General features: G+C 39.8%; 1 protein-coding gene across 2 annotated transcripts in view; it reads left to right on the top strand.

The window, feature by feature from the left end:
- The first annotated feature begins 15 nt into the window (after positions 1–15).
- NCBP1 (nuclear cap binding protein subunit 1) overlaps positions 16–16,290 on the top strand; it is a 38,586-nt gene continuing 22,311 nt past the window's right edge. The window contains exons 1-8 of one of the 2 annotated variants that reach the window (XM_025929825.2): positions 16–465; positions 7,101–7,189; positions 7,729–7,829; positions 9,652–9,808; positions 12,182–12,289; positions 12,619–12,740; positions 15,040–15,109; positions 15,567–15,782. In XM_025929825.2, the coding sequence (XP_025785610.2) occupies positions 432–465; positions 7,101–7,189; positions 7,729–7,829; positions 9,652–9,808; positions 12,182–12,289; positions 12,619–12,740; positions 15,040–15,109; positions 15,567–15,782 (897 nt within the window). In that variant the 5' untranslated portion in view covers positions 16–431. Of the gene's footprint in view, positions 466–7,100; positions 7,190–7,728; positions 7,830–9,651; positions 9,809–12,181; positions 12,290–12,618; positions 12,741–15,039; positions 15,110–15,566; positions 15,783–16,290 lie in introns of those variants that run through there. The other variant, XM_086683559.1, reaches the window with a different exon arrangement.

A 16,290-nucleotide genomic window follows, 5' to 3' on the forward strand; every position in this document is an offset into this window, starting at 1 on the left:
GGAAGGTCTGAAGTTAAGGCGGGGATTCCAGGGTGTTTTGTGGACCGGCCGCCGCTAGGCTTGGCTTGCGGCCGGCGGCCTCAGGCTGGCTAAAAAGGCGGTGCTTTCCGCGTGGCCCCGGAAGGACTTAAAGCGAAAGGCGGGAGAAGGAAGCCGCCGAGAGGCGGAGGAAGCCCGAGGGGGCGGTTGCGTGTAGACCGGACGCCCTCGGCCTAGTGAGCTCCCAGACACCGGCTCTCTCGCACCTGAGCCCGTCAGGCCCACTCCGCAGCCTCTCCTGCCTGCGCTTCCGGGACCCGTCTCGAGCGAGTGCGCCTGCGCGCCGGACACTGCGCGCGCCTCCTTGCTGTCCTCGCACCAGCCGGCGGTCGGACAGTTCCTGCCGCTCTTCCCTCCCGGCTTCTCGTTTAGGCAGCGCTCCGGCGTGCGGCATGTCCCGGCGGCGGCACAGCGACGAGAATGACGGTGAGTGCCATCGGCCCTGCCGCCGAGGCCGCGCCCAGGCGGGAGCCGAGGTCCCGGGGGCTCGAGGGAAGGAATGGGAAGCCCTCCCCCACCCCACCCCGGGAGCGTTCGGGGAGCCACGGAGTGAAGGAGGGTGGCACAGCGGGAGTGTGGCCGGGCGACTTCTGGAAAGCCCTCGCTTCCCCCCACCCCAACTCCTTTAGTCGTCGGCCTGGTGGACCTCTCTAGTCTCTAAGGACTCTTCAGGATTTGGTCCTTAGAACCGTCCAGTAGGGAAGTATACCTGGGTCTGTGCGGCCGTCTCTTACGCACAGCGACAGGGACCACTAGTCTCAGTGGCTCGTTTTGACCCTCAAACTGCACCTGTAAAGGGCCCTCAGAAGGGAAAGAACAAAGCGGTGAGTGGAAGATCTGACGAATTGCAGTCTGAGCTCTGCTGTACCGGTCATGCGTTGGTCTGCCTTCTTTCAAACTGCAGGAAAAGAAATCTGTGTCTTATCCATACTCACGAGGTCACTAATAAACAGATGCACGTTGTTACGTTAGATTTTGAACTGACTGCAAGCGCAGCGCATTTCCCTCGTGAAAGAGGAGTACTGGAAAACACACTGGAGAGCTCTTCGAGGTGTAGATCAGGGGTTCTCTATTCCATTTGGATCGTTGCGCTCCTAGGGATCATGATATTGCCACCATAAAAACCAAGGATAATTTTGCTAGTTAAAAACAGGAAAAAGGTGCTTACCTTACAGAAATCAGCGGAGAACACACATCCACCAGGAAAGAAACTAAGTAATTCTGTTATATTATAGTGTAGCGCTATTTAAAAAGTGTGTGGTGTATTGGTTAAGAGGCCAAACCAGAGGATTTAAGTTCAAAGCTAGACCCTACCATTACTTCATGATCTTGCCCAGGTTTTATCGCCTCTGTAAACCTTAGTCTGTAATATAGAAGTATATTACATACCTCTTCTCAGTTTGTGAGGGTTAAATGAGGTAATACATGTGACATATCTCATGATGATATTTACTTATTTATCATCGGTTAATGCTTAAGAGGTGACAACCTTTGGCAGGTGTCAACGATGTAAGAAAAAATATGCAAGAAAAATTTTAATTTAATTAATTTTCTTCACTAACATTTTCCTCACCTTGAATCTTGGGGCCTTTAGGAATATGAGCAGAATCACATGTGTTTAGTTTTCATTTGAAAAAAAGTTTTTTAATGTGTTTTTTGTTTTTTGTTTTTTTTTTTGAAAGAGAGAGAACACGAGCGGGGGAGGGGCAGAGAGAGAATGAGACACAGAATCAGAAGCAGGCTCCAGGCTCCGAGCCATCAGTACAGAGCCTGACTTGGGGCTCAAACTCAGGAGCCTTGAGATCATGACCTGAGCCGAAGTCGGACGATTATTTGAGCCATCCAGACGCGCCTCATGTTTTGAGTTTTAACAACGAAACATCAGATTTCTGCTAGAGAATAGCTTGAGAGGATATTCTAATCCGGCCTTATCTGACACCTAAGGGTCCAGAGCTTTAGTATAATAAACACGGAGACACAGCCTGCAGTGGCTTGACACCAGTGAAAGCAAGTCCGGGGCTGTCATCAGGACACAGGTATTACTCCACTGCGTGCCTAGACTTTTTTGTCGTTGTTTAATACATGAGGCTTTTTGCATAACATACATACTGGGCACAGAAAATACAGCTTCCCTATGCTTGGAATTTGATTAATCAAAAACTAATGCTTGAAGTGATCGCTTGGGATTCAGGGAACTTTCAAGTCTTTTAAAGTTCTTCCCTCTTTCTTTGCTTTTCTCATACTTTCTTTTCTCCACTCTTCTCGCTTCTAGGGCACCTTAAAGGGAGAGAAAATGTTTCCAGAGGGCAACCTGGAGAATTGAATGTGAATATGTACAAAAACAACTTTTGCTTTTGTTATTGTGATGGTAGCATACTTTTCTTGGGAGTTAGTTTCTTTTAATACCAGATGGCCAGTAAATCATGGTCCGTTCGGGTCTTGATGCAGGAACCTTAGAATAAATAATAGAAAGAAGTGACATGAGTTAATTAAACTTTATTCTGGTGAATAATTTAGTAGTAGGGGCAGTTCATAGTTCCTCTTGGATACTATACCGAATCTGAAACTTTTATGAATTGCCACAACTTGGGTAATGATCAGCTAGGGTTTACCCTAAACAGTGATCTGGATTTTTTAGTTAAGCTTCTACTGATTTTTTTAAAGATCTGAAATAGTAGATGCTTAAATGTTTGAGAAGACTATTTTAAAATAGGCTGAATTATAATAGTCCTGATTAAGTAGATATATCAGCATTTCTGGATTGTTGTCAGCTCTTATCAGTCACTGGCTGCCATGACTTTCCATGTGCTTGACGAGATACGATCGTTTATTCAACAGAAATTACCAGTGCCAAGCACTGTCCTAACTACTGGCATGCAGTAGTGGACAACATAAAGATGAAGCCTCATTTTCCAGACAGAACACAGTCAAATAAAATAGAATGTGTCAAATGGTGTCAAGTGCTACAGAGAAAAGTAAAAGCAGGAAAAGGGGATAGAGACTCTTGTTGAGGTGGAGATGCTGTCTTATGTAGGTTGATCAGGTAAGGCCTCACTGAGAACGGCATCTGATCTGAAGACTTGCAGGAAGTAAGGGAGGAAACCAGATGGCTGTATGGGGAACCGTGAGTGCAGAGGACTTAAGGCTGGACCATTCCTGTCATGTTCACAGAAAGCAAGGAGGCCAGTGGTGCTGGAGCAGAGTTGGAGGAGTGAGGAGGGGCTGAGGGGGAGTTGTAGGAGCTAAGATAAGAGGTAGCAGAGGATCAGCTCATAAAGGGCAGTTTTAAAATTGTATCTCTTTGTTGAGGCTGGAGTGTCCAGGATCCAGGGAAACAAGTTAGGAGACTATACCAGTGAAGTTCAGCTGGAGTTCAGTTTATAAAGAAGGGAAGGGAAGTCCTAAATGGGAAATTAGTGTGTGTGGATACTGGTCCACTGCTAAATCTAACTCATTTCTTAGAATCTCTAAGAATGTCTCTGGAGCTTTGCAGTTATTACAGGATATGCATACAATAGCTGTTCAGTACATTGTTTATTTTGTTCTTCTAAGAAAATATTTATATTATCCATAATCTTTGCCAAAAAACCATATTAACTCCCTTTTCAGCTACTTAGAATTAGGTCCTTGTCTTTTAGACCGTGACTGCTTTTTTAACTTCACTACAGAAAAAAAATATAATTAAAAGTGAAGGGATTTGTTACTCCAAGGAAGAGTGTAGTTTGTATACAGGCTGGTGATCACCTCTGCTTTAAAGCTGCAAGATCAAGGTACTCTACTTTTTTTCCCTTTTACCTTGTTGGTTTTGCTACTTTACTTTCTCTTTTATAGGTAGGTCTTTGTTTTCCTGCTTGTGGTTTTTATAGTAAGTAAAGATACAAGATGTAGTACAGTGTATCCTTATAAAGTTAGGATCACCTTACAGGGAAAAAGTTACTGGTGTATGAAGATCCTGTCAAATGGGTTTTGGTTTTTTTTAAATTTTATTATTTTTTTTAATGTGTGTTTATTTTTTCTGAAGGAGAGAGACAGAGCGTGAGCCTGGGAGGGGCAGAGAGAAAGGGAGACGCAGAATCTGAAATGGGCTCTAGGCTCTGAGCTGTCAGCACAGAGCCCAATGCAGGGCTCGAACTCAGGATCCCTGAGATCATAACCTGAGCTGAAGTCGGATGCTTTACTGACTGAGCCACCACCCAGGCTCCCCTCAAATGGGTTTTAATAAAGACCTGCGTCTTTCCTCTATACTAGCCAAGACTGTCAGAGTGAAGTGGCAATATGTAACTTGAATCTATATTGTAAAACTTCTACATAGTTACACTTAATATAAAATCTATTCTTGCTTTGGGAGCTACCATGGATATGTTTTCTTGGGGGTATATGAGAACATTCAGCTAATTCCTCAAATTTTATCCTTAATGAGGGTGCTTTATTCTGTGTACCCAGGTTATCCTCTGAGTTCAATATCCTGGTACTGTCCATGAGTTCAGATGTGTCTATAGTTTTACCACCCCCCACCTTCATATCCTCACGTATCTCAGGTGAGAGTGGGGCATATCTTCTTCATATGTTCTGCCTCTTCCCATTCTCTAAACAAAACTTGTCCTTTGACGTAGTCAAAATGGGAAGAGAGAAAATAGGAGTCGCAGTTCAGGGAGGACTATGTATTTGTATTTTCTAGTTTTTCTTCAGAAATCCTGCCTTCTCTCCCTACAGCATTATTTTCTCCTTTTCTAGGTTACCAGAGGGTCTGGGAATGTTGCTTTAAAGACGGGGGTAGGATTCCAAATTAATTTGGGAACGAGCTAGCTGGATAGTTAATTTAGGGAGGATGTGGAAGGTGGGATGTGAGATAAAGGGTTGGCAGAGTAGATGGGCTAGAAGGAAGGGAATGGTAGTTAAAAGTTTTAAAAAACAATCATAAAAACCCAAAAAACTGTTCTTATTTGGCTAGTTTTTTAGCATCTGCATTTCCCCAACCTTACCAGAAATCTGGTTCTGAAGAACGCCATTAGTATATTCTGCTTTCTAGAACAGAGTTGCTCAGCATCAGCACTATTGACGTTTCAGGCTGGATTATTCTTTGTTGTTGGGAGTTGTCCTGTGCAATGTAATATGTTTAGCAGAATCCCTGGCTTCTACCCACTGGATGCCAGTAGCACTCCCCCAGTTGTGACAACTAAAAATGTCTCCAGAGATTTCCACGTGGCCCCTAGCGGGGACAAAATCTCACCCAGTTAAAAACCACTGCTCTAGAAGAAGGCTATTTTAGCATCCTGGCTGACAGCTTATATAAACATTGCATTGAAAATGCAGTTCTTTCATGAATAAATCCTGGAAACAGAAGACCTTTTTGTGAAAGTTGGTGGTGGAAGCTTTATGGATCCTATGCATACTTGAGAATCGAGGTCACTGATTCCACTGTATCACACATGTCCACTTTACATGAGCAGATATCTCTGGATATCTCAGCTGTCACATTGCATGCGTGTTACTTTTTTTTTATGGCATTATCCTCTCAAAACTATGTTCATTTGTTATTTAAGCCAGATCATAATGATAACTAAGAAGTCGGGGGGTCAAAGCACATAGTACTTTACCCTGTGGCCTTTTATAATATTTCCATCAGGTCCTATCTGGATAGTAATAGATTGGTTTTGTGCACCTTGAGTTCAGGTGGCGCCTGAAGATCATTTCAGTCATTGGAGAGACTTTTAACACCAAGCTTAGAGTAGTCAGGTACTGTGTTTTATGACAATCACTATATATTTCAAGCCAGATGTTACAATGGCAAGTAAGCGATTATGAGTTCTGTAAAAATGGCTCAGTTTTGGCTCTACAAGTCTGGAGAAGATTGAAGTTATATTTAACTTACTCCTGGTAACCCTATATCCAGATTTCCATTATTAATGCAGATCCCCAGCACTGTTACAGATCATTGCTTCCTTGTCCACATGCTGCCCTGATAATCTAATGGGTGGAAGTCAAAATTGAATTACGTTGGGAGACTGGCCAACGTTGTGTTTACCAACAATATGTTCTGTACTTAACACTATTCACTTCAAATTTTTAAGCCGTAGGTTATTCCACAAAAGGATACGAGGTATGCGTATTAAAGTTTTAAGCAAAATGGTAAGAGATGTTTAACAGGAACAGTCTGAAAAATAGTCCAATGCCTAAGATTGATTTGTAGTTTGTTCAGCCTGAATTCTTCAGCAACCAAAAGGACACCTAGATGATTGGTAATGATTTCAATGTGATAGATCTTTTTTTTTTTTTTTAAAGATTCTGTGAATGATAACCAGTTTTTGAACATAATAGAACAGTAGTTAAAAGTAGGAAATCATAAAACATATACTTTCCCCCACCAGTTATTTGATACAGTGCTCAGGACTTTTCTTTGAGTATGTGTCTGCTGATTGTAATTCCCATTATTTGGGACTATACCCTAATGCTACATGTTCTACAGAACCAAAGCTATTATTAATTACAGAGTTGAAAGCTCAAACACTTGTAAAACTAGTGAGGAATCCTAATGTCTTATGCTCCCTTTCCTATGTTTTGACATTTTCCTTTTTTTCCCCTGGTCTTTCCAAACCATTCAACCTGGTTTTCATTATGAGAATAATGAGTACTACTGGCACTAAGAGGCTTTAGGACCAAGCAACTGAAAATCAGTGAACAGTTCAGTTTAAAGAATGGGAGTAGCAGTACCTGAGTGGTCCAGAGAGTATTCTAACTACTGGTGGTTAGGATGTTGTAGGCACTGTTCCTGCCTATCACAGAAGTGGACAGGGCTGCTGCATTGCATAGCTCCATGGGGCACTGTTCACACAAAAGTGAACGTAACTAATGCCTCTTGCAGTTATTATAGTGTCCCTGGGTATGGAGGTCTTTGGTGATTCTAGCCCAGTCTGAAAAGTGGTGGGTCAGTTAAGATCTTGTCCTGTGTATAAAATGTAAGGTTTCTGGTAGGAGAGAGATTAGAGCATTAAAAAAGTTAAATTAAATTTGTGATACTGGACTCATCACGTCATGTTAATTTTTTTACATTGTTGAAACAGGGGGACAGCCTCACAAAAGGAGAAAGACCTCTGATGCAAATGAAACTGAAGATCATTTGGAATCTTTAATATGCAAAGTAGGAGAAAAGGTATGTGCAACATAGGCACAGACTGTGAGGGGCTTATGGTTGTAGTTGACTTTGTTCGACTGATTTCTGCAGCTGAAACTTGGTGATCTTAGTTTTAGGCAATCTATATCCCAAAATAAATGTATATTAAAACCCTTGGGGTACAGATAATTGATAGTTCAATGTAATTTTCATAGAATATGAATCTTGGAAGAGACCTTAAGGAAAAATCCTTTCAATTCATAAATGAAGAACCAAACAAGTCCTGGTTACTTGAGGTAATTTGCTGAGAGTCATATGTTAAGTGAATCAGTTACAGAGATAAAAGAGAACCGATAATGTCCTCACATGTCTAATTCTGCTACCTTAGACTGCTTGCTTTTAAATTTTCATTCATTCTCTTTTTATGGATTTCTAAGAACAGTAACTACCCCAATTGATTTATAGTAAACCTGTCATAGTGCCTTTTACAGATAAGACTAACTTTTATTATGATCACTCAGAAAATTTTAACTAATTGCCGAGTATTTAACAGATATTTAATATGCTGTCCTCTACAGAGTGCCTGCTCTCTGGAGAGCAACCTAGAAGGCTTGGCAGGTGTTTTAGAAGCTGATCTTCCTAACTACAAGAGCAAGATCTTAAGGCTTCTTTGTACAGTGTATGTATGCAAAAGATTTGTGAGTCCAGGTGATAATGTATTATCTACTCTTAAATGCTTTGGGAGTGTTCAGAAGATGTGTTTATATTCCATGTATTTCATTAGCTTTCCTTCTAATGGGAAACTTATACAAATGGAATGACCTTTGGTGAACCTTAGTGATAAAAAGGACAAAATTGAGCATTTTCCTTAACATTTTGTTTCTTGGAACCTTATTATCATTTGAGTTGACTGTTTTCACATTCAGAGATTTTCTTTTAAGCATGTACACTTAAATATATACAATATATAGAGTTTGATTTATATATTAAAGTGGTAGTACTAAACAAATTTGAGAACTGGTCACTTGAGTGATAGTCCTTTTCAGAAGACTGAAGAAGTTTTGAAGCTATTAATGGACATACTCTTTCTTCGACTTAGGTTTGCCAGAACAAATATTATTTAATCTGTGAGTAAATTAAAATGGGAAAAGTGTTATATAGAATCATGAAACAGTCTCTCCCAGTGATGGAATTAATCCAGACTTTCTCATCTCTCAGATGGACCTTGATCACTATGAATTATATGCTCTGCAAAGAAGTAGTTATGACTTTTGGATAAAAGGGGTCTTTGTACTGTACATGAAGTTATAAATCATGAGGTATTTTAAAATTTCAAATATGAAGGTGACTTGTAAGTTACTATTTCAAATATTCTAATTAATGCTACAGCTCATTTTTGAAATTTAAAAATGTACACGCAAATCAAAGTTACCAGTGGATTTCATTTTAACCTCATAAAGTACAAATAATTTGGGTTATAGTTTTTAAAAGAAATCCAGTTTATATTCAGGAAGACCTGTCCTTAGACTAAGAAATGACTAAGACAAATTAAAGTGCCTTCTGTTTTGGGAGCATTTTTTAGAATGGAGTAGATTTATGTTTAAACTGTGATGGAAACCATGGTTTTGGGGGTGGCGAGGAAGGTTACTATCAGTGCAAGTGTTTTTTGTTTTTTGTTTTTTTTGATCTAAATTGTCCCTTACACTCTGCTAGGCACCTTGGGAAAACACAAACTGTGTATGAGAATTTGATCATGAGCTCCTTCCTGTTTGCTTTTCTTTTTTGAGATAATTTTAAAGGCTACCTAAATTAGGAAGCAACATTTGCTTTCTCCAAAGGTTTTTGACTGTAATCCTCTTCCTTGCTTTTCAAATAACTATAATGAAAATTAGCACACTTGGAGTAAGCAATCTGGGTTGTAAAGAAATTTTACTGTGTCCAAGTACCATGTTGACATTCAGCAATTTAACTGACAGGAACTTAGCTGAAAGTGGTGTTAGTTCTGAATATTTTCTAAGCAACTAGAATAGTGTTTCCGGAAGTAGAATTTTGGTCCTGTGACATTTGGTTAGCTAAGTTTAGGAATAGTGAGTGTTTCATCTCCCCCTTAATGATTCTGCGTTAAAGAAACTTGCTTCACCCAGCATTCACCAGATGTTTTACCATGGAAACATTTTCTGTAGGATTGCTTTTAGAGTCCACTAAAAATACATTGGAAGATAAACTGGTCTAGCATTAGTTACATTTATATTAGTTTGGTAAGTTTATAATTAAAATGTTTTACTTTCTTAAATCTTGGATTAACAAACCAGAGTTGAAATGAAAAATTGCAGGCATCATGTCTGCAACTCCTCTCAATATTTATGCCTTTTCTGAAGTAGTTTTAAAAACACAGCTCAAAGTTAATAAAATGATAAAAAATTTGCATAATGTGGAATTGAGCACCATAACATAATGCTGTCGTTTTGGGGTTTTCTTGTTGTACTGGGTTCTCAAATCAGTGCACGTCTGTTACCTGAGAAGCTGACAATTTATACAACATTAGTTGGACTGCTGAATGCCAGGAATTACAACTTTGGTGGAGAGTTTGTAGAAGCTATGATTCGTCAACTTAAAGAATCATTGAAAGCAAACAATTACAATGAAGCTGTATATCTGGTAAGTTACTTTTTTAGTATATTACGACTTAGTATTGGGATGGAGGGAGGAGGTGAGCTACAAGCAAGGAATTTATCCTTTCTCCTGAAATACAGTTCCTGCTCACCACAGTAGCTGCTCTTGTGAAACCATTCTCACTAAAGGTACCATAGAGCTCGTTACTAAGTCGGGTGACTTCTTTTCACTCTGAATCCCGGTTGACATTCCTGTAAGCTCGTGCTGCTTTACACGCCTTTCTTGTCTGGGTTTCTGCACCACCTCCTGCCGCCACCTACTGTCTATACCTCTGTCTCCTTCTACTGGGTCATCTTCCTTTATGCTTTACATTTTGTGTTTCTCGGGATTCTGTCCTCATTTCACTTTTTTTTTTTTTTAACGTTTATTTATTTTTGAGACAGAGACAGAGTATGAATAGGGGAGGGTCAGAGAGAGAGGGAGACACAGAATCTGAAACAGGCTCCAGGCACTGAGCTGTCAGCACAGAGCCCGATGCGGGGCTCGAACTCACGGACCGTGAGATCATGACCTGAGCCGAAGTTGGACGCTTAACCGACTGAGCCACCCAGGCACCTCTTCACTTTTCTTTAAACACACCTCTTGAAGCATTCTCATTCTCTTTTATAGCTTTGTAAACCATCTTTATTTTGGTGACACCACCCTCTTCCTGACAAGTTGGTGATCTGTATGTCCTGCTTCAGCCTTTCTTTTGAGCTCTGGCCTCGTGTTCCAAATACTACCTGGATAGCCCTGAGGTATCTTGCCTGGAAGTGCCTAAATTAATGCATCATTCTGTCTTCAGCCCACGCACAGTGTCTGCTGTCTACTGCATAATGCATCTAGGGATGAGCATTAATGTTGGTCTTCCCTTTGCCCCCTCATCCTGTAAGCAGCCCCCAAGTCCCATCATTTCTGCCTCCTAAATTTTTGTCTCATCTGTCCCTTTTCCTTTATCTGTAGGGCATCTGGCATAGTTCACGCCTTCCTTCTCATACCATTTTTTTTCTTTTTTTTTCTTTTTTTTTTTTTTTTTAAGTCAGCTCTGTGCCCAGTGCAGGGCTTGAACTCATGACTCTAAGATCCAAAGTCTCATGCCTTACCAACTGAGCCAGCCAGGCACCCTCTTCCTCTTCATGTCTTAAAACAGCCTTTTAACTGATCCTTTTGAAGTTAGATTCTCTACCTTTTTCACTGTATCTTCAGGGTCACCAGAGTGGTCTTTCTGTAACTCTCCCTGCTTATGCTGGTTATGGATTACAAACCTCAGTTCCTTCCATTCTCCACAGTGGAAGGTCCTAAACACCTGTGCACAAGATGGTTCATTGGGTTAGGAAAAGTAAATATTTATCTTAAATGGAAATGGAATTAATAAGCTTTAATATGTAATACATAGATTGACAGTGGGCCAGTAATATATTATATATATCATGTGTAATATTTACATTACATATAGTTATGCTGGAAGCATGTGATCAAGTTCTTTAACTGAGTGTACACTACCAAAGAAGGTAGACACCAATCAGGCTGTGAGATTAAGTCCAGACTCCATAGCCTGACCTTTTCTGGTTGCCCCAATCTGTTTCTCTATCCTTGCCTCCCATACACCCTCCAGCTATATTACAATTACTTGCAGATCACTGAATACATCTTTTTGAACCCTTCTGCCTAGAATACTCTTGTTGCTCTCCACTTGAGGTATACTTCAATCATCCATTACGGCCAAGCCTAAATGTTACCCGTTCTATGATGCTTTCCCCCCCCCCCCCCCCCCATCACTGTTCCTAGAGCACTTTTTATTTACCTTTTAGTATAGGAGTTGTGCCTTCGGATTGACATTATGCTCGTCCCACTAGACTGTGAGCTCCCACACGACAGGGACTTTAAGAGTGCTTAGCACAAAGGACACCCAACAAATATGTGTTTAGAAATTTTCATTTCTGTAGTCCAGTGAAAATTTTTTCACAGAGAACAGAAAAGATTATAAGTTGAGGTAGCTATATTACAGTCTAGGTTCTTAGTGTAGCATGGAGTGGAAACCTATAAATGCACATTCCTGTCCATAATGTTTTTGCCACAAAAGCAGCCATAGACATCATATATGAGAGTATGGTGTTCCATTCAAGTTTATTTGTGGACACTGAAATTTAATTTCATATAAGTTGCATGAATCATAAAATATTCTTTTAGATTTTTTTTCAAGCATTTAAATAATGAAAAACTATTCTTAGTTCCAGGCTGTGCACACGAAAAAAGGACAGCAGGCTATATTTGACCTTGAGGTTTAGCTTTTCAGACATGTGGTTTCAATCATCACAAGATTGCTTATTTTGTGATTATATCACATTTAGATTTAATAGAAATTGTTTTCCCTAACAGGTCCGTTTTTTATCTGATCTTGTGAATTGTCACGTCATTGCTGCCCCATCCATGGTTGCTATGTTTGAAAATTTTGTAAGTGTAACTCAGGAAGAAGATGTACCTCAGGTAGGAAAACCTGAATCTTGTCTGTATAGTACTAGGAATTTTTCACTGGTAACCCTTTAGTAATAAAAACTAAAAGATACCGGTAGGTTATCACATTCTTAATATCTAGAAGTTAAGTCAACTGCCATAGTGATTGGTTCTCATGACATCTGTATGTTAATTTAAATGACTGTGTCTAATAAAACTAACACAGAAATGCTCTGATTGAGCCAGGTGTCTTACCTAAGCCCTATTAAATAGCGTCTATAGGATTTCATTCAAAATGAGTACAATAAGAATGAATATTAACCAGCACATATTTTAAGTTTGCCTTTTTAAAAATTCTTCAGGTGCGGCGGGATTGGTATGTGTATGCATTTCTGTCCTCTTTGCCCTGGGTTGGAAAGGAGTTGTATGAAAAGAAAGACGCAGAGATGGACCGCATCTTTGCCAACACTGAAAGCTATCTTAAGTAAGAGCACCTCTTATAGTTCTTACTGATGTGATGTGTTATATTTTATCTGTTAGTAATAACCATGTCCGTTCCATTTCTCAAAAGATAACCTGTAGAGTTCCCTATGGCTTTCTCTAAGTAATCTCATTCCCTTACTGTTGTAATTTACTGAGACCTCAGAATAAACAAATACGTTTGCTTACTTTGCTGGTGCGAGGGGTTTGGTAACATAGCTCCTTTTAAGCTGCCTTTGTGTATGTTGGCAAAGGCATAAAATATCTTAACATTAGTGGTTCTCAAAACTTAGTGTGCATTAGAATCACCCATGATACTTAAATGTGCTCCAACCTAACGTTCACACCTGCTGAATCACAATATCTGAGAGGTTTATTAGCACATACAATGTATTTATTTCATGCAAGTTAATCCTATACCAAATCCTTAAAACAGTGGCTCTTAACTTTCACCCAGCCCACATTTCTTGAGAAATAGGATACATTTCAGTTAAAAGTCTCATTCTTGGGCCCCTGGGTGGTTCAGTCAGTTAGGCATCCAACTCACAGTTCATGAGTTCAAGCCCTTCATTGGACTGCACTCTGACAGCATGAAGCCAACTTGGGATTCATTCTCTTTCTCTCTCTCCCTCTCCGCCCCCCCCTTACCCCTCCCCTACTCCCTCTCTCAAAATAAACTTAAAAAAAAAAAAAAAAGGCCTCATATCCTCCTATTACCCACTTATTCCAAGTGGATGTAAAAACTTGATTTGTCTTATTAGGTATAATACTAACAATAGGCGTTGTTCATAAATTTAGGCTTAATTACCCAGCAGCGTGATAACAGTTTTGTGTCCCCTTAAGTTTTTTCAGAATAATTTTGGCTTTTGGCTTTTGGTTTTTTAATTTTTTGTCACATTCATTTACTTTTGAGAGAGAGGAAGAGACAGAGGCGTGAGCAGGAGAGGGGCAGAGAGAGGGAGACACAGAATCCGAAGCAAGCTCCGGGCTCTGAGCTGTCAGCACAGAGCGCGACACGGTTCTCGAACTGACCATGAGGTCATGACCTGAGCCGAGTTGGACACCCAACCGACTGAGCTACCCAGCACCCCAGAATAATTTTAAGTTTCATTTTCTATCTATTAATAGGTAATTGACAGTTACAAAAAAACTAAAATAAACGTAAAGATAAAAATATGCTTTGTTGTTATATTAACCTACTTTTTTTTTTTTTTTTTTTTAATTTCTGAGACAGAGCATGAGCAGGGGAGGGACAGAGAGAGAGGGAGACACAGAATCAGAAGCAGGCTCCAGGCTCTGAGCTGTCAGCACAGAGCCCATTGCGGGGCTCGAACTCACAAACCGTGAGATCATGACCTGAGCCGAAGTCAGTCGCTCAACCGACTGAGCCACCCAGGCGCCCCTATATTAACCTACTTTTAAGTGATAGATTTTTTAAATGTTTTTATATTTTTGAAAGTTGTAGTGGCTTTCTTTTTAATGTAGATGTTTGCTGGGGCACCTGGCTGGCTCAGTCAGTAGAGCCTGCAACTCTTGACCTTGAGGTTGTAAGTTCAAGCCCCACATTGGGTATAGAGATTACTTTTCAAAACAATAAAATTTTTAAAATAAGTAAATAAAATATAGGTGTTTGCAAAAGAATAAAAATGAAAGAATATGAATATCCTAGTGTTTGAGTGCATGTCCTTCCCCTTTTTTATACAAATAGTAGTCCAGTCTACACACACTGTTTTCAACTTGCTTTTTTTTTTATTCCACCTAATATAACTTGGATTTGTTGCATAAAAGTGTATAACTCTGTGTCCTTTTTAACAGCTGTATAATATTCCACTCTTTTAATGTACCATAATTTTTTTGGTCCCTTATTGGTAAACATTTAGGTTATTTCCAGTCTTTTGCTATTATAAATGTTTCAGTGAATATCCTTATATATGTCTGTGTGTACATGTACAAATACATTTGTGGGAGGGGGTGAATTCTTAGAACTGGCTTTGCTGGGTTACAGTGCCTTAACAATTTTAATTTTGGTAGATTTAGTCAAATTGCCTTCCAAAGAGATTATACTCTTTTGTATCTCCTCTAAAAAGATTGTATCAGTTAGTCCCTCTACCAGCAAGGTCTGAAAGTTCAATCTGCCCACATTTTGACAATTTAATTACATTATCAGAATTTTTCATATCTGCGAATCTGATAGGTAAAAGTGTTATTTTACTGCTTTAATTTGCATTTTATTAATTACAAAGCAGGTGAAATCTTTTCGTGTTGCTAAAAACCTAAGTGTAAATTTTCATTTTTGTCTTTAGAAGACGCCAGAAGACTCATGTGCCCATGTTACAAGTATGGACTGCTGAGAAACCGCATCCGCAAGAAGAGGTAAATTGATTTGCGCTCTCATGACGCAAGCACGGTCAGCTCTGGAGTGACATATTCCGGATCATTCCACTTACATACCTTAGCTACTTTTCCACACTTCCTATCCAGGTCCAGCTCCTCATAGCCCTAGGCATATAGTGGATTTTTAAAAAGTGTTAGAATATAATCGAAGCATTTCCTCTTCTGTGGGATTCCAGATATCATAGAGTTGAGATCTTTTTTATTTAAATGATGTTTTTATTGAAAGTGTAAGTGGTAACAACCTCAGGCAGGTAGGCTTTATAAAGTAATTAAAGACAAAAAGCACTGTTCTTTGTACTATATTTAACTGCAAGCTAGCTTACTTTTGTATCCTGTATTTTAGAAGATACTGACTTTTGGTTTATTCTAGTCAAAATGTTTTTTCCTTTGACCTCCAAATATATATATTAATTATTAAAAATTAATCTGTCTTTAGTATTTAGATTGCCTGTGGGCCCAGATTCAGAAATTGAAAAAGGATCGTTGGCAGGAGCGGCACATCCTAAGACCTTATCTTGCCTTTGACAGCATCCTGTGTGAAGCCCTGCAGCACAACCTGCCTCCTTTCACACCACCGCCTCATACGGAAGATTCGGTGTACCCGATGCCAAGGGTCCTCTTCAGAATGTTTGATTACACGGATGACCCCGAGGTGCGTTACCACCCAAGAGTTCCTGTCAGAGGGCCCGTGTTGCATTGTACTTGTGGTTTAATCCTGTTTGAATCATGCCTGTGATACATGTTAATCTCAAGTGGTTCGTTATCTGAGAGGACCAACAGGAGTGAAGTTAATGGCTTAACTTAGTGAATGGTTTCTCTGCGTGTGCAAGCACTTCTCCTTAGCACATGTAAATAGTGTGAGAGTGCAGTGCGCATGTGAGTGTGGGTTCACCCGCCAGACTCGTTTGAGTTTTAGTCCTGTTGTAGTCAGATCCCAGCTGTGTGGTCATGGGTGAGTCAGTTTCCTCTCTTAGTTTCCTAATGGAATAATAATGGTATGCTCTAATAAAGTTTTAATGAGGAGTAAATTACTAACAAGTAAAATGCATAGGACAGATTGTGACACATGAGTGCTCAGTAATATTAGCTATTATTCTTAATAAGGCTGTTTTTCAAGAAAAATCTCCAGTTTTTGAGATTATCCATCTCACTCTAACCCT

The sequence above is a fragment of the Puma concolor genome, chromosome D4 (genome assembly GCF_028749965.1).
Source record: "Puma concolor isolate L17-30 chromosome D4, mPumCon1.1.hap2, whole genome shotgun sequence".
NCBI lineage: Eukaryota > Metazoa > Chordata > Mammalia > Carnivora > Felidae > Puma > Puma concolor.